General features: G+C 38.9%; 1 protein-coding gene across 10 annotated transcripts in view; it reads left to right on the plus strand.

Annotated features, from left to right (window-relative positions):
• The window catches only part of bru3 (bruno 3), a 517,537-nt gene that overhangs the window by 488,329 nt on the left and 6,654 nt on the right, over window positions 1-22,554 (plus strand). For 6 of the 10 annotated variants that reach the window (XM_066726521.1, XM_066726520.1, XM_066726515.1 and 3 more), the window contains 7 exons: window positions 7,021-7,164; window positions 8,164-8,293; window positions 10,554-10,709; window positions 11,373-11,489; window positions 15,243-15,320; window positions 19,933-20,091; window positions 22,289-22,467. In XM_066726521.1, the coding sequence (XP_066582618.1) occupies window positions 7,021-7,164; window positions 8,164-8,293; window positions 10,554-10,709; window positions 11,373-11,489; window positions 15,243-15,320; window positions 19,933-20,091; window positions 22,289-22,410 (906 nt within the window). In that variant the 3' untranslated portion in view covers window positions 22,411-22,467. The remainder of the gene's footprint in view (window positions 1-7,020; window positions 7,165-8,163; window positions 8,294-10,553; window positions 10,710-11,372; window positions 11,490-15,242; window positions 15,321-19,932; window positions 20,092-22,288; window positions 22,468-22,554) is intronic. The other 4 variants (XM_066726517.1, XM_066726518.1, XM_066726519.1 and 1 more) reach the window with 4 other exon arrangements.

The raw sequence follows: 22,554 nt of genomic DNA on the forward strand, positions 1-22,554 counted from the left end.
TATATATATATATATATATAAATTGTATCATAGTAGCTGGTCGAGATAGAAGCTTTGCAACTGCATGTAACAGCAGCAAGGGTCTCGTTAAATAGTAAATATTCAACTGCACAACAGTATAGGGTATAATACAAACGAGGATTGCAAAGTATAATAAAGAGTTTTTGTAGCTGCTATCATTGATGGTACGACCATAGGGTTATGCAGCAGACCGGTACACGCGAGTTAACCTATACTCGCGTCGTTGGAAAGTCTGTAATTTATCGAGCCATAAGAAGCGTCCAACAGCAATTCTTGGCTCGTTGGGTGTAAAGGTGAAGAAGAGGATTGTGGGACGATAGAGGAAAGCCGATCGATATGATGAAAAGAGCAGGTGACACCATTACTTGGATATCGTAAAAAGGCATCGCGCTCCGATCCCGATTTTCAAAGCTCAGGACAGCTTCGGAGCGTTACTTGGGTCCAAATGAAGAAAGTTGGCTTGGTGGGACCGAGGAATCCGATTCCCCGCGCGATTCTTTTGATCGGACGGTGACACGAGCGATTAGACGCGCGAACTTTAAAACTTCGTTAATCGGAGAAACGAGAGAAGCTTGCGTCAGAAGACCTCTTTTATTCCTCTCTCTCTCTCTCTCTCTCTCTCTCTCTCTCTCTCCCTCTACCTCTCTCTCTTTTGCTCCTGCTTCCTTTAAAGCCCTTTTCCAGACGCGACCTCTTTCCCTCTCCACGGGGCGGATGTTCCTTTCTCTTCGAGCAGAAAGTGGATGGAAGGAAATTGTCTCTGCATTAACGGAGGCTCGGAAACTGCTTCCAACATTTAATTAAAGACATTCCCTGAGTAATTCCCCCGGCAGCTCGTAATTGCATTGCTTTTATCATCTCGGATACAACTGTTACTAGTTTGCCAAGTCTTTCCTATCGGCAAGAAGGATTCCGATCAGGAGCTGGATCAATCGGAATATAAGCTCTGGCTATAATACGAGACAAACTGGACTTTGTCGCTTTGCGTTCGCAGCTGTACTATATATATAATACATTCTGATAAACACGCTTGATCCTTATTTCAAAGAATACAACCTGCCCTTTATGTACTTTTGATCTTTCGCCTTCGTCGTATCGATAAAAAGTCTTCCCAATCAGCATCTTGTTTTCTCGATTCTATATACCTATGTAACGTACACACACACACACACACAGTATTATATACAGACAAATACCAGATTACATTTTAACAAGCAATATCCTTTAAAAATGAAAGCATCGGCTTCCATCAAAGAAAAATTCCAATGTCAAAGAGTATCTTCGATGATTGGTGGCTCGCAATTCCATGCCAAGCCTCTTGTACCAGACAATTTACAGAGCGATACTGTAATGTTTCCATTGGCATCTATATATATATTGCAGGATGCTTTACTTGCAGTAACAATAAAATTCATTGTGAAATAATTATATATATAAAACAAAAGCTATATGTTCGTAATTACTTCTTAAATGTTTATAAGGAAATGACGTAATTTTCGTTAAATGGTTAATGGCGTGGATTCTTGGGTGGATTTAAAGGCATCTTCGGTGATTGGCAACGAGCGATTTGCTTCCTGATTACGTACGCGGACAATCGAGGGGTTAAAGCTTCGTGGTCAAACTTGTAATTTGAAATACACCATAGAATTGGATGGTTTAACGCGACTACGCTTTAGAGTCCGCTGGAGAATCACATGGACAAGAGGCAATCGGCGTTCCAACCGGTCTTGCGGTTCCAGTTGTATCTATTGAAATTACTAGCCGGTGGATTGGCAAGTGTGATGGTGCGGCTAACGGGAGAGCCTCCAATCAGCAAGTAATTGCTTCATTCCATCTGCAAGCCTGCTGTAGGATATGTAGCTCGTTCAACTGAGCTATGCTCCGCACCACTTAAGGAAACTGTCCGTGGACCTGCAAAACTTTTATCGGCCCATCTCTATACACGTGCGGATCAACTACGAAACTTGCAATCACTCCGTGGCTCGATCAGAGCTTAAATTTTCCTAACGCACTTATCAAGTGACACCTTCACTCTTCAAACAACCTATTTATGAATGCTACACACGTCGCTTCTCTCTTCATATACATTTCTTCAGGGTCGATCTTGAAGACTGCTGCGATAACTCTTGTCGTATCCTAATCAACGTGGCCCCACATAAACTACATTTTCTTCTTCGCTATATATGGCCAGTACACACACTCGTCTTTCTATTCCATTACACGTAAAGTTCTAGGCCATTGATTAACTAGAGTAAACGTATTGCAGTTTGGCCTGCATACGACTGATTCAAAGTGTACGTTCGTGTAATCAATGTCGTATCTAGTCCAGTTTTACGCCTCCGTCGCTTTTTCCTCCTTTTTCGATAATAACGCTAATTGCGTACCAGGGAGGTTTATTCAAGGAAAGGAAAATGTTTCATCAGCGATGCTCCGACACCCAGTAGGTACTGTTCGCAATAAGTCGTCCACTTGCTTAACCTACTTCTGCATTTTTTTAGCAATTTCCCATTTTCCGATGGAAAGCTAATTAGCCTTCAAATATACGCGTTATACCATTATGAGGTAAAAGTCAACACAGAGACAAATGTAGGAGGAAATTGCTGTATAGTTATGATATTCAAGAAATTAAAGCCAAAAAATATTAGTTTAATTTCGACTTCCTCTCGCGAATATCTAGCGTATATACGGAAAACCGCATGATAATAGAATCCCCAGAGTCCCCCTATAACTAGATAATATTGTTGAGCGACGTTCGGCGATTCTCCAGTTGTCGAGGGTCCTCGAGCGAAGAGTTTAGGAAGACCCAGAAGGAAGAAAAGGCGGCGTCGAAGTATGCGACGAAGCCGCTTTAACGAGATCAGATTCGTTCGCCGGTCTTTATCTCGAGGACTTTAGGCCTCTATACGTTGAAGGAAAAACTCTTGACGCGAACAAACAGCTTCTAGCAAGAGAACGAGACTCTTCGAAGCATTATTTTTCAGACATGAAAGGAGCTTCGACAAATATTTGCCTTCCGCAAATTGCAAAGCGTTGGCGAACAGGTAGCGCAAGGATAAAGATGAAGATAAGGAAGAGCGATTTAACGTACATACCGCCGAGATATTGCTGCTGCTTCATGCAATAATATTGATAAGAAACTCTCCTTTTATCTCGCACGAACCTACATGAGTGTGATAAGAGTTTCTTCGTTGGAATATATATATATATATAGGTATATAGCTAAAAAAACGCCAAAGGAACCTTGGCGATCTTTGCGATATTAAACTTCACCTTTACCAGTATAACAAAATAAAAAAAACAATCTCATTCTGTACACTCTAACTGTACACTCCGACTACTTGATTGCTTTTCCATTTTCAAAGCAGCGCTGCAATGTTGTATATATTATGCTATGTACTATACGTATATGGCATAATCGCGTTTTATACACTTATGCTCGCATTCACATGCCTTTCGGCTTTCATTTGTTTCGGTTACGTATATTTCACTACTGCGATATGAAAGAATAATGCTATAGTGGGTTTCTTGGAAAACTGATTGTCGACAATTGGATAATGGTGCTTGTCGTCCGATTATTACGCTATTGAAATGGAGGACGTGAAAACCGTCGATAAAACATTCCGAGTAAGCACCATTCACCGAGCGTTCGACAGTGGTAGTAATAAGGAGTGTAGTACAGTAAAGCTAGAAGTTAATAGAAAAGATTCGCTTTAATATTGAAAGCCGACTTGGAAAATAACACGTGGGACAGACATAACGAGCAAGGGAGGAGGAGCAGCAGCTTCAAACGTTCTCTTCTGTGGTATCGCTCGGGGTGGCTTTTCCTTTTCGCGTGCAGTTCGGAACGTTGGATCGGAATTAATGAACCGTAATCCCCCAATAATGAGGCTTCAGCTTCGCTTGCTCTGATACTACCAGCTATACGTCCGTCTCCACCTCGCCTTCTTTGCCACAGTGGTATATACGTATATGTATATACTATATACTATTACCCCCCCCCCCTCAACTTCCTCTCGCCAATACCTCTCTCCACCTATCATCCACTTTTATCTCTCTTTCCCTCCCTTCAACTCTTCTTTCTTCGTCTACCCGGTTGCGTAAATGTCACACACACTATATAGCTATACGCCAACGTATATCCCATCACACGCGTGCATCCTCGGAATACCTCAATAAGGTTCAAGGCTGCGACGACAAGAGCAGCTTTTATACACATTTGAAAATCGTTGAATTATGCGGAAGCTGAAAGAATAGATAAGCGCGAGTAAATTATACAGGTATAATCGTGTGCATTGGCTTAAACGAAGTAACGCGGAAACTTGCATCCATCCGTGAAACTCGCATAACTTTTAAGACTTGCGAAAGCTCGGTCAGTTATTTTAGATTGCTCCAGCTATGCTATAGGTAATCGAGCTTATCTCGGTTCAACTTGATAACGAACTTTTTGCGATATAATGACAGTCTCATTTCTTTTGCGCAATATTTTTTAAACGCTCTCTCACCCTCCACGGAAAAGGATATTAATGTCCATAAAAGTGTTTATTGTGATTATTAATCTTGTTATTACAATCCTACCAACGATCAGTTTTACGCAGGCAACGAAATGACGTTTGTCTCATTTGATTATTTCATTTATTAGTCAGTGTAGATTATACATTTGTGCAATCTGCAAATAAGCAGTTATAACTACTGCAATAATATTTGTTATTCCCACTAATGTATGAAGATATTGATAAATTTATTAATGGTATGCATAAATGTATTAAAATGGTAATAATAAAATGATTATAATAATTATAGTTAGGAATTCAATTAACGTCTTTTGATGAAAACATGAACAAATTTATTACTTTATCGTATCGATCTAACAATTCATATAAGCATATACACTTTTTATTAAAATAAAATATTCTTAATAAACATAATAATTAATCGATCTCTGAAGGATATCTTTTTAAGTCGAGGATATATAGACACACACACTCGAGAGCAACGAGATAGATTAAGATTGTAGCATAAAATTAATGGGAAACAGGGTGAAGAGAAAAATCTTTTAAAAGGGGAAGCGTTAATTGAATAATTGATGAATCGTCTCTCGTTGTGATCCGGATACGAGATAGCTGATGGCTATACAGTGTCTGAGAATCATCTCTGGTTTCAATGCAGCTACAACAATAGTATAGTACTACGCCACAGAGTAGTTTCTGGAGTGCAGGATTCGAGTGTCTGCTGCACGTACGTAAACATGTGCGTTATACCAGGTGAATCGCTATGGATCTCCCTGTGTCGATGTGTAAACGTCGTCTACGTGCCGTTGGCAGAGGCAAACGCGCTTTGATGTCTATGCGCGTTGTAGCCTACTGGAAAACACCTTGGCAAATCCTCCCTTTGAAACTAAGCACATTGGTTACTACTAACCAGTTGGAGTACATCGCAGTGATTGATAAACTCTATATCCATTGTGTATCGATTGACAGGTTGTAATACAACTCCTCGTATCGCTTCTTATACCCCAGACAAATGGCAAATATCCTTATGATGCTAGGCTACTACAAATTTGCGTGCCATTCACAAAGTGATAAGCTGCAGAGAAATGAAAAGTATAGACTGTGGAGTGCGAATGTAAACCAGGGAAGGTCGATGTCAAAGCCACGTGAAAAACAAGTTATGATGTTATTTAAGAAAAATGTGTAACGTAAAAAAATAAGTAGAGAGTAGTTTCGCACAGTGTACGAATATACACTTAAGCTGTAGTACTATACTACCTATATAATGCAAGAGAGTGTTCATTAAAGAGATAATTCTGTATTATGGAGGCAATAAAGATTAGCAGAAAAATAATGAAAAGAGAATACCAGAGAGGAGAATGAGTGGTGAATTGAAAAGCAGCCATTGGAGGATCGCGTGACTTTAGTGGTTAGAACATGCGTGTCCTTGAGTTATAATATTACAGCTGTTATATGAACTCAGGCACGCCTAGCATTTGCATTGATGACGCGAATATAATATATCACTGTTTGCATGGAAGCACGAGCTTTTCTCTGAAGGCACAATGGCCACTGGCCACCTGTTGCCTTTCCATTTATATTTTAGACGTTGCGAGGACGTCGTCGCTTTATACTATATTCTTTGCGAAGCTCACAAAAAAAAAGTGTCTTTTCTTGAAATTCAAAGGCGCCTCATATATTTCATCCGTGCTGCCCTGACAAGTATAATTTTCTTATTTCTTCAGTATCATTTTTCTCTATATTTATGCTGCTGCGAAAATGTAATAACTTGGATAAGAAAACATGTCTTACGCCGTAGTATATGTATATATCAAAAGGCACAAACAGTATTCTTAATTGGAAAGTGAAAGTTGAGAAGGAAATAGGTGTAAGAAAATTCATGAAAGAGAAAGACTCTGGATCAGAGCCCCTGTGATTATATATATAGTATATATAATATATATAGAGAGAAGAGAGATAATCAGTGACGGATTGGAGCTCCGAGTATTCCTTCAGCGACTATAAACAGAAGGTTTGGTAGACTTACGCAGCTTTATAGATCGGCGACCTTAATCTCGCAGATCCCTGTCTCACGGAAATTACGGCGCGAGACATCTGACGCCACTATCTGATCCTCCATTTCAGAGTTACTCGCCATAACATGCCAGTTTACATTGTAGATTACTTAATCCTGACGTGATAAACCGTGTAACCGTCCGTCTAGAATGCATATAACACATCGGAGGCACATTCGGCGTAAACACCTGATTAAGCAATCCTTTGTTTCATCGTCATAAGCATCTCTTTACTCTATTACCAAATCTCGGATGGGTATAGTGTCTGCCTGGCGTGTGAATCCCTGTTTACCCAATACCAAATTGACTCAACACTTTCATCCACAGTATTTATCGCATCGTTCAACAAACAAATATATAATAAAATGCTTTTAAATATAGAAACGATTGATTAATTTTCATGGATTTTTCTATAACGTATGCTAATTGTGTTTCAGGGTGCGTCCTCCAGTGTAGTGGTAAAATTTGCGGACACTGAGAAAGAGAGACAAATAAGACGCATGCAGCAAATGGCCGGGAACATGAGCCTCCTTAACCCCTTTGTCTTCAATCAGTTCGGCGCTTACAGCGCTTATGCTCAGGTAGGTCGTATTACCGTTAATGGTTCTCAAGTTACCGCATTATAGCCTAGTTGTGCTCGTTACCGCGCGACTCACAATACGTAATAGTTTCCCCCTTGTTGCCCGAGGAAGATCGCTCGATACTCGATACTGACTCATCTATTCATATTCCCCTTGTTATCCTCATTTTTAATCGCCGAAAATGCCACTGAGCTTAACAACACCCTAATCAATCAGAATAGGTGGCTAAAGTTACTAGCAAAAATCAAAGGAACGAATTATTTCAAAGAATGATTTTTCCCCTTACGTTCTTTATGTATATACAGTGTGTGCCAATCATTTTAATATATACTGTAATTGGTATAGGAAAAGAAGGATATAGAAGGAAGTGTGGAATAAGAATTGTATGGTTCGAAGGAGATACAAGATGAGACCATTGATTTGACCTTGACAAGTTGTTTGATGGACTCGCGAAGGTCACTTTTAATATTTTAAATGAATCAGCAATTTTTTATCGCACATTCTTACAAATTATCTCGATATTATTTCAAAACACTCGATGAATATATTATTTGATTCAGTAGTAAAGCTAGATATTTGGATGTCGGATTATAAATAGTTGAACGACTACTTTGTGCTGCGTAAAGGTCAGGTATAGTATTTCCACCAAACACACACCTATATGCAATTTCAAATCGAAATATCTATATATATATATGTATATATATAGTGAACGACTGAATATAGAGTGCTGGACAGCTCTCGAGTTAATCCACAAGAATATGCAATAAAAATGGGATAAAACGAACAGAGTGTTTTTATTTTCACTTTTAAATTCCCTTCCAAAATCATGATGGGGTCATCTTGTTTCCCTCGAAACCATATAATTCTTATATCATACCCTTCTTTCTCTGCTTGAAATTTCCTACAGATAATCGAGATTATATATTAAAAAGGATTATTCTGTGTACATGTAGAGTTATACTGTATTTTTAATCGAATATTTTTGTCACTTTGTAGCAGCAGGCAGCGCTTATGGCTGCTGCAACAGCACAGGGTACCTATATCAATCCAATGGCAGCAATAGCCGCTGGACAATTACCCCATGCACTTAATGGCATGCCAACTCCTGTCGTCCCACCGACTTCCGGTAAGTTATTTGCTCTACACGTTAGTATCAAATACCAGTGTGTCTGCATATGAATAAACCTCAACGCTCGAATCTCTCGACAACCGTGTAAATCGTCTATAAAATATTTATTACAAATGTTTAAAAATTAATTAGCTCTAGTGCAGTGTTCGATAAATAACAGCTGATCACAATTACTCTTAAAATCAGCAGTAATCCTCGATTTCCCGTCACAATAAAATCACACGATATTCGGTACTTCAAAATATATATGTGCGATATAGCATACATAAACATATACTACATTGTAATTGATTTCACAAAGTTTGTGCCTTCGAAGCAGAAAGAAAGGGGTGGTTACCGTCGAATGGAAAGATCTGCCACAGGAACTTTATAATCGGCTCGTAAATCAATACAACATTTTTTTATCAAGTTGTGTGTGTGTGCGTGGACTGGCAAAGAAAGGAAAATACTGCGAAAGTTTATGGAAAGGCAAAGAAAGAAGGCGAGGGGGAGACGCGAGGGTAGGTTGGTTTCGCGAGCGAGAGAAAGGGGGTAAAAAGTATAAGAAAAAAGGGGCAGGAGACATCCAAGTGGTAGAGACAAGTAAAGTAAGCGCAGAAATCGACTCCCCGCAAGCGCTGTTCGTCCGGACTCGTCGAACGGAAGGTAATACCGTTTGATAGGGAAATAATATTTTATTTCTCCCTCCTCCCCCTTGAAACTTCAGCAACCTATCGAAGATTACGCCGCTACTTTTATTCCTCCCGCAACGCCTTATACGCACCTTACCGTGCTTTGGCTTGCAGATACTCGCGATTTTGTTGCGGGATTCAACTTTATGACGAATATTCGCTACTCCTCATCTTTTTTCCTCCGACGAAACGCGCAATGTCCCCCTCGTGGCACACACACTTACGGTCCTCTCGTCGCCCCGACCCTGCAGACTCCCGGACGCAACCAAAGTGTCTTCATTTCGAAATTCCACTGTACGCGCGCGACTCCTCAGATCCGCGAGTTACTTTTTACGAGCCTCGCAATATTCCTCGAGCACCAGCAGCTTCGGTCGGTTCTACGCGGATCAGCCCATTCGTAATTTCATGGTTAAACCGATGCGATGGCGAAAATCGAAAAGCGGAAAGCAGCATTTTATTTCCCTTTCCCGCCCCACGTGTTTCCACGGGATAATCTCGCAAACTTTTTTGACGTAGCAGCTAGAGATCTTACGTTTATCCGGGTCTCTGCGGTGAGTCGTCCGGAACGCCGGAATTCGCCCTGAAGAGAGACGGAATATAGATAACGCACATACATATAGCTATGCGAATTAAGTGTCAGATCGTATTTCGTTTATTTCAGCTGATTTTTTCTCTACCACTCGAGTTTCCGCTTCAATTACTCGTTACGCGACGCAAACGTTACGTCAAGGTTCGATGCTTCTGCTCCGTACGAAATCATAGTATAGCTTTATAATAAGATAGAATGGTTGAGAGAAAATACAAATAAATGCATACGAGAATAATGGAATTCAAAGCTAGGCGTCAATAAATAAAAAACCACGTGGATCCTGCAACGTTAATATGTAATTTTCCACCGTTATTCAATTGTTTTTTTATCCTCCCCTGAATCCAATATCGGATTTATTAAAAAGTGTATTCTGCTATATATAATATATTTGTATTTGTTTGCGCGCCAAATGTTTATTGCTCTTATCTCCATCGCAATTAATTAAACTTTACAGTACTCCATAGAATTTACTTTCTTTAGTAATATTCATTCGCTTCAATTTAAATAGATTTCGTTTACAGCGATAATTCGACTCTTAACGATCCAAAAATGTAGCGAAGAAAGGTAAATTCAATTCGCTCATGTGACTGCATATTAGAAATTAACAAAAGTCGTTTCTTCGTGTTTTCAAAAGTTATCGAGAAGCTTCGATTTCTAAATATAAAATGTAATACGTCGATTTAAAATTTATATAAAGAATTTATTAACTATACGTCGAGTCATACTAAATTTATAAACTTTTGAAAAATGTTATTGATAAATAATATAAATACCATAAAGGCATGAAATCAGGAATTGTTTGTTACTTAATAAATGCAGATAATATTTATAACGCAAAAGAACAATATTTTTTTGTTCAACATGTATTTTTAAAGATTCGCTCAGTAGTATAGGATTACGATATTGTAAAATTACAACTATTGTCAATAAAGAGTGAAATACGAGAGGAGGCAGTCGTGTATGTAGTGTAATTGCTAACGAAGAGTTTTGCTCGTAGGTACCGGTACAGGACAGCCGGTGAACGGTGCAATACCGTCGTTACCGTCACCGACGATCCCCAATTTCAACATGGGAGCTCAGACACCGAACGGTCAGCCAACAGGTTCGGATCCAGGTGTCTATACCAACGGAATACCGCAAACCTACGCGGGACGTGAGTATCAACTCAGGCGCAGCGTGCCGCCCCTGCGCAACACTCGGCCAATCGACGCTGGACTTTATCATTTCGCGTTTCCGCAAATGACATAACCTCGCCCAGAACCTCCACCGTCTCTCTACCTTCACAAAACGAACTTTTTCAAACTCGTCAACAAATCACTCTGATCTACTCACCGAACAATCCCTTTAATCAATTAAATATAAGAATTTCTCACTTCTCCGTTCGATATATTTAATCTCTTGATCGTATAGATTCAAATCGCGATATAACTGTTATATAGATATACTTTCTCTCTCTCTCTCTCTCTCTCTCTCTTGAAAATAAATTATAGCTTTTACAAAAACAAATATTAAAGCTTGCCGCTTTGAAAAATGTAATATTAGTCTTGCAAGATTGGCAAATTTGTATTATATAAAGATAGAGGAACCGAGATTGGCTGGCTTTATTTAATAGAAAAATAAATTGCGAGGAAAGGAAAGGCAAAGTATATAAGTATATTCGAGTGGAATGATTTTGTGGAGATGATAAGAAAGTCTGGATGGGTGGGTTGAGTTTGAAAAAGTATATACGGCAAAAAATCAATTGGTTCGCGCGAGTTGCGACAGGGGCCTTAGGTTAGTCCCTTCCCCGATAAGAGCTGAGCTTACTGAAGTGTAGATGCCCTCCATCTGTCCATTCCAGCAGGGGCTGTCCAAGGGTTGCCCAATGGGGATGCGGCACTCCAGCATGCTGCCGCCGCCGCATATCCTGGAATGCAAGCTTACTCCGGTGTCGGTAAGTTTTCATCCATTTTTCTCTTTTTTCTATCTACCTTTCTCACACACACACACTCTCTCTCTGTCTCTCTCTCTCTCTCTCTCTCTCTCTCTCTCTTCTTTCTTCTTTCTTTCTTCCATACTCATTCGTTCTTTCTCTCTCATTTTTCCCCGATCCATTAGCCTATCACAAAATCTACGAGCACCCTATATATACATATATAATATATGTATATATGAATCACCCTTATGTGCACGTCACTCGTACATCAAACCAGATACCCACACACGTACAGATACATACACGAGCGTCAGCTTTTTTACATACGTTAATTCCAAAGCACAGGAGGGTAAAATTGATGGAATTAACAAGCAAAATTATTATAGGCAGATTAAAACGTGGTGAAATCGCTATATCGTTGATGTTCGAGCTTAAATATTCGAGAGATTGGACTAATCGAATTACTTTGGGATCGCTTTGAAGTAGAAATAGCAGAAATTCGTTCGTACTTGCTATTAACCGTCCGTGTGTCTCTTTTGATTGGACATATTCATTTTTTATGGCTTGAAAGGGACATGCACGACATCAGTGAATAATTTTCCAAATTTGTCGAATTAACCCTTTGCTCGATTGCACTGATGACTCTCGTGTACTCAAAGGCTAATTATTTTACGATCGAATGGGGCGTTGAAGAAGAATTGATCCGTGGATAATTAGGACATACCGATAATATATTTCGATAAAATCAATAACGTTCCAATGTGCGATCGCGCGTATTATATTATCCATATACCTAATACTCCAAGGGAGAACATTTTTCTTTCGACATAAATTATGATATTATTATTGGATATTAAATTTCTTTCGGAGAATCAAATTCAGTCATTGTTTGCATGCAATTATGGTATGGTATTTGGTATATTTATATATATTTATATGATACATGTACCTACACAGCTTCATATACCATATAGCATATAAAACTGTTTAAACGTGACGCGTCATCGTGGCACACACATATATATTATATGCTTATATATGCTGTTGCGCTGCAGTGTACCTCGATGTTTTTAAGTGTGTTTCGTGGATAAACTTTGAATTTCATGTGTATATACATCACAGTTTACCATCGCATCTCGTGCATGTCCATCAGAGCAGCATATACGCGTTGACAGCGGATAGTTTTGCTGAAATGCACATTATTCATCGGTTTTAATTGACGGCATACCTCTATAAAAGTTCAGAATTTAAATGACAATTTCGTGTCCGACAAAAAGTTAATATTTAACACAAAGTCTCCCCTATTTTCGTGACTCATATTTTTTTTTCTAATCAGACAGATATTCTTATACAAGGTTCTCTTCCTGTGTTATAAACAATCATTTAGTTATAGATTATATGCAGGGATTGCCAGATAATGTGACCAAGTGTTTAAAAGTGCAAGAATCGCGATGATCAATAATAGGTATAAATTATTTGGTTGACGATAGACAAAGAAAGACGATTAAATGACTCGCTATACCTATTTCTCTGTCACTCCTATTGTTTCTTCATTTGTTAATCGAAAGGATAGTAAGTATAGTAAACGGACTGAGAGAGAAAAAGTACTTTCCCTCTTTCACTTTCTCACACACACACACACGTTAATTCATTAACTACACCAACTAAATCAGTTAGAGAATGAACATGTGTATATATGTGAAAAAGAGATGTGATTAAAGTACGTGTGCTTCTTCTCTCTCGCTCCTTTACACCGTCTTTTCGATTAGCAAATGAATTCTATCAGCGGGGGGGGGGGGGGGCTAATAGTAGCAAGATAGAGAGGCGGCGATCACTTGATCATTCCTCTCTTTTTACCAGAAACCAATGATATGCCCATTTTCCGACTTGGCCATTTTGGCACTTTCAGACGTTGGGTTATTTCACCCGGCGATATTTGTATATGTTAGCAAGCGTATATATGTATACGCGTATCTACAGCGCGAAGAAAATTAATTCACTCATAAGTTCAATTATAAGCTGGCAATAAAACTGTTTGAAGATTGATTTTTTATTGGAGAGTCGGGTTAGACAAATTTGATTGTGTGCATTGTGCTGATGCAATTTGAGCGTTAGGAGGATCGTAAGCCGGAACGGGGCGAGGGCGTACATCCGTTGTTTACCGAAGACTCTGGATCGACCTGCTTTTTCCCAGATATTTTCTCGCAATATACTGTACACGCGCTATTGGGGCCAACGGGTGAAAAAAAAAACACTTGAAAATAGCCAACCTTCTATCTGCGAGTTGCGTAACCAACGTATCATCGCGTATTTATTTCATACGCCAAATGTGTTGATCCATATCGCGCTTCGGAGCCCATGGTACCGTCAATCGGAATTTATTAAACTGATGTTTACTTAGAAATAATTAATTTTCAAGCGAAATCTGACCTCTCCGAGCTTCGCAAACGGATATCGATCACTCATATTTTAAATATTTGCCGCTTGTAATTAATAACGCTATTTACATTTCTCCACTACGCTACGTCCCTCACCCCCTCCCCCCCCCCCCCTTTATCCAGACAATCCAATTCCAATTTTTTCCCAAAGAGTTTTTTATAAACTTTATCATTTTTATCACCACGTCTGTCGTCCAATTTTCCAACAGAGAAACACTAATTATCGTGGCTTTTAGCAAAGTAAATTCTTCCTCGCGTGGGTTTGTTGGATTTCAAGATTTTAAAAACTCTTCGCCGTTCCAGTTACATTTATTCACAGCTAACAAATATGCTCGTCAGCCTAGGATAACGCTTCTAAATTGTATCGCGCAATTATCTAATCGATTATTATCCTACGCGATCGTTGGCTGTAATCTCCTATCGGTAATTAATTTAAGAAATAATTGATGAAATCCAAATGAATAATCCAATTGACGCGAGAGCTCTCTTGGAGAGCTTTCGGGGGGTTTTCATTTGAATTTTGGTTAGAAGTTGTAGTAGCAATTAATTTCTGTATTTTCCAACTTTGACCTCGGAGCTTTAAATCAAAGTGATAGTTCCAGCGTTTGCGAAATAGCTATTGCGCAGGGGTACTCGTTCGTCCTCGGATTGTCCGGTGAATCGATAACGATTGATATACCCAGTTTTAATGGGGTAGAACGGTTCTCTGCATTTGACTTTGAAGTGATATCGTGTGTCGGGTAGCGCGGCAGAAACACGGAGAGAATATTCGATTCTCTGTTTATCGGACGAAGGAAAAAGATGCAGGCTCAAAGCACAGAAGTATAGTGTTAAAAGTAACGAAACAGCGAGAACGTTGAAAAACATATACCCTTGTCAAAAGAAACGGCTATTCGAACAAAATATTTGCAGCTTGCGTTTTACGCTGTGAAAGACGCGAGCGTCTCTCGATTCTGCTTTCAACTATTAATTACAGACTGCTGATCTCTTTCTCGCACGGCAGATATTACATTAGACAACAACATTCCACCAGACCTTTGACACAGAAAACATATCAAATGTAACGTTTGATATTCGATCATTTCGATCGAAAGTTGATGCAGTTGACTGTATGGTTGTTCGTGGGTTAAAATATGTAAAAATTTTTAATTGAGATATGTATATCTGCACTGCAGATTTCACGTAAATTCGATACGAACATTAATTGCCATGTTTATCGATCAACTTTGGATCATTGACCATCATTATGAAAAGTCATGAGATGCATGTTTTGTCTCGATGTGCACAGATCATGATGTACCTACCCGTTATATGTTATTTGTTATTGTCGCAGCTTATCCCGCCGTCTACGGCCAGTTTCCTCAAGCTATTCCCCAGCCGTTGACTGCTGTAGCACCTACGCAGAGGGAAGGTAAGTACAAATCACTTTTTATATCGTGTAATTGTTATTCGTAACACGAAAGAATGTAGACCCAAAAGTCGTAGCTCCAAATCCCAAAGCATACCCAGACACGAGACTCTTCTCATAATTTCATATATTTTTTAAAAACGATGTGATTAAACATTGAAAATAATTTTTTGCTTTAATTAGGATATGGCAGTGGTTCTCAAATTCTACTGTGATCAACTCTAATGATACTATATATGTATAACAATATAATCAAAGTAATCGATTACTCTCTTGGAATATTCAATAGCAACGTTTTCTCTATGTTAATGATAATGACGAAGAGAGCAATATTTCAGAAAACTCGCATATTTGGCAAATTTAGTTAGAAACATACTGATTGATATTTGAATGATGAAGAAATTGGAGATTAGTAGCTAATTTTGGCGTCAATTAACTTGGCATCGTTGAACAATCAACTATCGACGTTTCGCCATGAAACTTTGAGTTATTTGATTGGAAGCTCGCAGCCGGGGGACTCTAGTGGAAATTGCAGGATACTATGAGAAGAATGTTGCAATTAATTAAAATTCATCAATTCTAATTGAGAAGCCAAGAGCAATGGAAAAGGACACGGTTTTCTTTATAAAGCGCAGCTTCGTGGAAAAAATAAGGAAGGTAGTAGGCGAGGCAGGGGGAGGAGGGGAGAGGGGGGGGGGGAGTAGAAGAGAAGTAGTTGTTGAAGGTATAGTAGGCGAAAGCGTGCAAGGGCGGTGGGCCAACGCCTAATTGCAATTAACAACTCGCCATTATTAGAATATACGACGCTTTACAATGAGATAATGCAAATAAAACGAAAGTTTTAATTACTTTGCCGCTACGCCCGGAGGCGATCCGTTGTTACATCGTAGGATAATGGAAAGTTTACCGCGACAGCGCTTCCCTCTCTTCCTTCTATTGGATTTTCTCTCTCCTATTCATTTTTATTCACCTTCCCCCCTCGTCCAATCCAACCAGCAGCGTTTTCCAATTTTTCAACCAGTTTTCTTCAGAGGCTTGTACCACTGTATACCTATACTTTTGTAATATTTGTCAAAGCTCCAGCCAATTGCTAATCAATATTATCAATATCGCTGCTGCAATTGCTTCATCACTGTATTCTTTGATAATTATGGTGATCACAGTGAGGAGATTGTGTGTATGACACATCGTATATATGTGTATGACATATATATATATACTACTCGTGGATAATCGCTTTGAAGCATCTACAGTGTATTAATTGTCTACTATATTCGTTGGATTGTTTGATAGAATACTTTAAGAGGATTCCCTAGTCCAATGAAGCGAAGAAACTGCTGCTTCGGACCGACTCGTGTGGTTTTTTAAGTAATATTCTTTGTCGTTTCATGATAATACTATATTCGTTATCTCACCGCATGAATTTGTTGAAAGTGACACAGTGAATATGGCCTACAGATTCCACATCTCATTCATGTTATTACGTCAACCAATTATTATACCTCACTGCAATTGTTGTTATCAATATACGATTGTTCGTTATAGATGTACTCTCCCAGCCACACTTTTACATCGTTTACGTCAGGTCGCAACGTGAATTCGTACAAAAAATAACGGCGAATAAAGCGAAAAAGTGGAGAAAGTAGTGCAGCTAAAACGAACAAATCCAATGTTTACCGCGCGTTGTTTTCTCTAAATGTCTATATGTCTTTACATTCCATATGATATATATATCTCAGCGTCCTTTTATTCTCGGTATTTAAATTCAAGGCTCGGTTATATCGATGTTAATTCCTCCACCGTTGTTCTCAATGTGACTAGATTGTACCAGTGTTTATAAAATATAACAATTACACACACACACATATACACGTATATAACGGTCGCTTTTGTCAAGACGAAAGAAACGTGTATTCTTTATAACGATCGCAAATTTCTTTCGCAGTCGATTGAACGTATACGTTTCTCCGTGTAGAGAGAAGCGAAAAGTGACATTTAACAGCTGAGAACCTGAGGGTATACATATACCGTTATTTTATAATGTCAGAATCGAAATTTACGTTTTCTTTATAGCTCTTCTGCTATTTCTCACGAGTTATTAATAGTCCGCGACTTTTCCAACAAGGGGTTTGTGATCTCGTTAGAATCGCGTGCACGTTTCTCCTGGCGCCAATTAGAGAATCCAAAACCAATTTCAGGATCGAGGATCGCGCGCTCGTGGTACGACGTGGCAAAATTTATGGCTCTCGTTTCACGTGATTCCTGGCGTCCACCGTGCTCACCCGGTGCTCCCTTCGACGGAACCGGAAACCTGTCGACACCCGCTCTAATTTGGCTCTCGCGTGACAACTACGATCGAGTTATTATCGGCCGAGTGGAGCGTGGCAAAACACAGCATTCGTCATTCTTAACTTAAACCGCGAGAAACACTTGCCAACTATATAAAGTACAAATTTTTTACTTTCAAACGTCCAAGGTGTACCTCAGAGTTCTCCTCCATTCAAGAGAAATTTATTATTTTCATTAGTTTAGAAAACGATAAAAGTTACTAAAACGTTCGATAATCGCACCGATCATTCGAGGATCGAAATATCAAAGTCACTGATGTCCAGGTTTCACAATGATCCAAACTAATCGAAGAGCGTAGGATTTTCAGAATATTGTCTCGTTATCGAAGCAAGTAGTTCAAAGTTTTGTCAGCTATGATGAAAGTTTTCAAAAACATATAATATTAAGGAGGTTCGAGTCAATAGGTGTATGGCACAAACGAGTAGATCTATATAGGAAGAGAAAAGGGTATAAATATAGATATTTTTCAAGTGTGCGAATAATTCTGCAGGAAGAAAGTTAATTAATATTCGTTTTGCACAAGGGTTGCTGGCAAAAATAGTCACTTACCATATAAATCGCTGAAAATTTGATTTAGTATTACTAAAACACTCTTTGTAAGTACAACGTCGTTATTTCGAATCGCTAGGCTAAGTAATATCGAGCAAGTATAATAGGAGGTAGGTGCAATTTACTTTAGCCTAAATCGAAGGCTATAATCATTGACGTAATTATAGTATACTTTGCGGTGATTCGAGAAGGTGGTGCTTGTTATACGGAGAAGAAGGAGAAGAAGCAAGGTTTGAGGGAAGGTGGGGGGGGGGGGGGGGGGTGAGTTTGAAGGAAAGAGAGGTGGTGGGGCGGAAGGGTGAGTCTCGGAAAGAACGAGTCGCGATGAGTAGCACCCTAAAAGTTGAGTGGCAGCCATCTCATTACTTAAATGCGTCCGTTAGTCGGGAAGCTTCTGGCCAAGAGAGCAGAAGTTTCCACGGTCATAATCACCGCTAATTGACGTCGGAGTTATAAAGTTCAGTGAAATTAGCTAAATCCTTATTTGGACTTCCGTTATTCCGACCCCTCGGAATGCTCTTCCTCGAATCTTTCTCCAACGCGCGCATTAATCCTCAGATGTCCTCGTCACTTTTCCGCGTAATATAAAGTCGGAAAAGGAATTCCGAACACTTGGCTGAGTTTCCCCCCTATTCTTCCTTCTTCATTTATTTTTATTTTTTTGCCAAACTCAAACTTACCGAATAATATTGACATTGACACGATAATTATTTGAACGAGCCTTTGGATTATATTATTTATAGAAATAAAATAAAAAAATATTTTATTCAAAAACTAATATATATGATATGAATGATCGTTGTATATAGTGTGAGACACAGGAAATCTGCAAATTGATGAATTATTAAATAAGACGAGTTGATTTAATTATTTTCAAGGGAGTACTTTGACTCTTATCGATTACGTAGATTATACTTGGATATTCCATAATTTATAGGAGATACAACAAAGAAGCTGAGCATAAAATATAAATTGCGAAGGAGTATCGTGTCTGGTAAAGAATATGAAGCACCAATCATTATCATTGTTGTCATAAAAATCATCTGCCTAATTTAGATCAAACATTAACCATCATCCTTATCCATCGTTGTGTTGTGAATCCAGTGTTGTGTGTTTGTATATTTGAAAGTATAAATACTCAACGTTACTTGAAGCGCGAGAGTCCTTGATCATGATCGCTAATCACGTGGTTCTACAAATTTGTTTCACTTTGTTGCAATAAGCCTTTTAAAATTTTCTTTACATTTTTAACTCTCTTTCTCTTTCCATTTAATTTCTTCTCAATTCATCCATAACTATCACGTCATTAAATCAATCGGGAAACCAAAGAATCAATTGCATCGAATCATCGTCACTTTCGCCGAGAGAGAAATTAGATTGACGTCCGGGTGAAAAAAAGAAGTATCCGTAGAATTTTCTAAAGATGAAAACGATCGGTATCGCGTGAGAATAAAGAAATGAGACTCCGAGGATGATAAATGATCCACGGATACGTGCAGTTCTCTTTCTCTCTCACTTTTAACTTTTCAATTTTTCTCTTACACTATCTCTCTCTCGTTTTGTTCTTATATCTTATCTATTTCTCTTTCTCTCACTTATACTTTATCATTCTAAAATCATTTTACTGCGAATACGAAACTCATTCAGAACTAACATTCTAACTTGAGTATTATACTTCAAGTTTAGATGTTTAGATGTGCTCTGATTTATATGGTAGGATGCTCTATCTCAGGACCTGAAGGCTGCAACCTGTTCATCTACCACCTGCCCCAGGAATTTGGTGATAGCGAGCTCATGCAGATGTTCCTCCCGTTTGGCAATGTTATTTCTTCGAAAGTCTTCATCGACCGGGCGACCAACCAAAGTAAATGCTTCGGTAAGTGTGTGATTTTCACGAAAGAGCCGACAAGTGGCTGCTGCGACAGACAAAATAGGAGAAATTTTCGAGTGTCTACGAGTACCCTCGATACAATCGTCTCAAGGTAGGACGAATGATCCGGGTCGCCGACTCACCATCTTTCAGAGGAGCACTCGGAAAATCACCGAGAAATCCAATACTTGTGCTTTATTAAGTCTTGTCTTTTATTCCCCTTATACCCCTTTGTTTCATTCAACCATATCGTAAAAGGGCCAAATCTTCCTCGAGCAAGCTTCACCGTCGTATACTTGATTTTTCTGCAATTACGCGAAATGCTTTTCAAGTTGAACCATTTACAGTTCGATTATTAAGCAGAAATATAAAAGCACCGACGTCTTCATAATGATAGAAATTAGATGGAATTATTGATTGTACATAAATCACTAGATATTTTCTTTCCCTGTACGGTGTAGGTATATTCAAATTTTAATTCACCCCGTATCGTAGAGGTAAATATTCATTTACTTGTTTGTAACTATATTCATTTTGGAGCGATTCCTTTTCGAAAACTTTTCTCCGTTTTCATTCAAAAGTATATGATATAGTAAAGAATAAAGTGATACCTCATCTTATTATATCTAATTACATGAATGTTTACGTCTACATTCTGGGACGAATTAAAATCAGTGAATCGTAAACAGCAAAATTTATAAATGAAACTCAAGCTTAGCAGTCTTAGCTAAAATCAACTTGACTCGGGATGACCTTCGAGCAATGCTTAGCTCGATCTTAGTCTTGAGTATCTAATCGTTGAGCTAAATGTGTGTTAGAAATTATAGTTGAATTTGCAAATTTGGTTCAGTTGGTGTAACACGATCATAAAAATCCAACAAGGAGTGGTTTCTACACATAGAGAAAATGACAAATCATCGATCGTAGATAAGAATTGGACCTACGATTTGCATTTTGTCGGTGCGATATTAATTTGGAGGCTTGCATATGGTCGAAGCGAGGCAGTGCAGTAGAATATGAAAGCAGGGTGGGGGTGGAGTGAAATAAAGTCGCGAAGCCTTTTTAACGGATAGAGGGGAACGAAACAAAAAAAAGGGCTGAAAAAGCCATCGGCTCTCCTTTGATTAATCGTATCCGAAACGGATCTGCAGTCGCGAACGCGGATAATTGGACGACTTCATTCAACCATACTCGTCCTCGGGCCATTCATTGCTAACCAGTGTGCTTCAGATTTTTACGTGTGTATCCCCTTGCGATTAATCCGCGGACAAAAGCTCTTGACAAATTACACGAGAGAAAGCCCAGTATTTCTATGTATAACCATTAACAATATTCAAAGGAAGTGCGCCGAAAACTTTTTCCCTCGACTGAAATTATAATAATTCCTCATTCAGTGCAACTGTATGTATATGTATATATACAGTGTGATAAATGTTACTCTTGTAATTTATAATTTCATAATATTTTTGCTTCCACTAATTGACGTATGTATATGCATGCTTTGAAGATAGATTCTCTTTTCTCAGTCAAAATGAAATTCCTAGTGGAGGATATCGAATGGTCGAATGAGTATTTTTCTACTTTTAGAGTCAAAATAATGAGAGATTTCCTCGGTAACGGGGCAAAAGTTAATTTACGAGTCTTAGCTAGGACGAGAGGGTATAAGACGAAGCACCGTGATTGGTCAGGCGGTAGGCCGCCATGATGGTGAAACTAAAATTGGATCGGGACTAATGGTCAAAATTGGCTTAAACCGGGGACTCTGACGACCCTTTCAGAAACGCTTCCACGGTTAGCTTCGTTATCGCGCGCCTCCTCTCCCGACAAAACTTGGATAATTCCGTCCAACGGAAACTTTTTATTCCTCGCGGCGAATTTAGTAATCTAAATCACCATTTGGATCGTGAGTACCTTTTTACGATAATCCTCGACCCTGTAAGATCATCCCTGCTACTTCCTAGTACCACAGCCAACTTCAATATAATAAATTATACTTATATATATATATATAGTGAAGAAACTCTCGTTTTCCTAAAATATCGCCGCCCTACTTGATAATATTTTCTGTATATATAACTCAAAAAACTAATATTAAAAATGTTGTGTGCGTATAGCTATACAGGTATATAAAGACGAGTGGATGATTTAAAACGATGAGGGGAACGAAGCAATGGACAATTAATTTACAACGGGATTCTTTCAGGTTTCGTGTCGTACGATAATCCAGCAAGCGCGCAAAACGCCATCCACACGATGAACGGCTACCAGATAGGGATGAAACGGCTAAAGGTCCAGCTTAAGAGGCCCAAGGATCGACCATACTAACCAACGTCCTTGCCTAGAAAATCTGGACGGGCCGCGCCCTACGTAATAACTTATAGAGTAAGTACAATTAATATATTTTTGGACACTCTGGAATTTATTCGAAAGGACGATCAAGAGAAAACCCTGTACATATATATGACTTCA

The sequence above is a fragment of the Prorops nasuta genome, unplaced genomic scaffold, assembly GCF_024137725.1.
Source record: "Prorops nasuta isolate Cenicafe-Biocafe unplaced genomic scaffold, Cenicafe_Pnas_1.2 PNAS00004, whole genome shotgun sequence".
Lineage (NCBI taxonomy): Eukaryota > Metazoa > Arthropoda > Insecta > Hymenoptera > Bethylidae > Prorops > Prorops nasuta.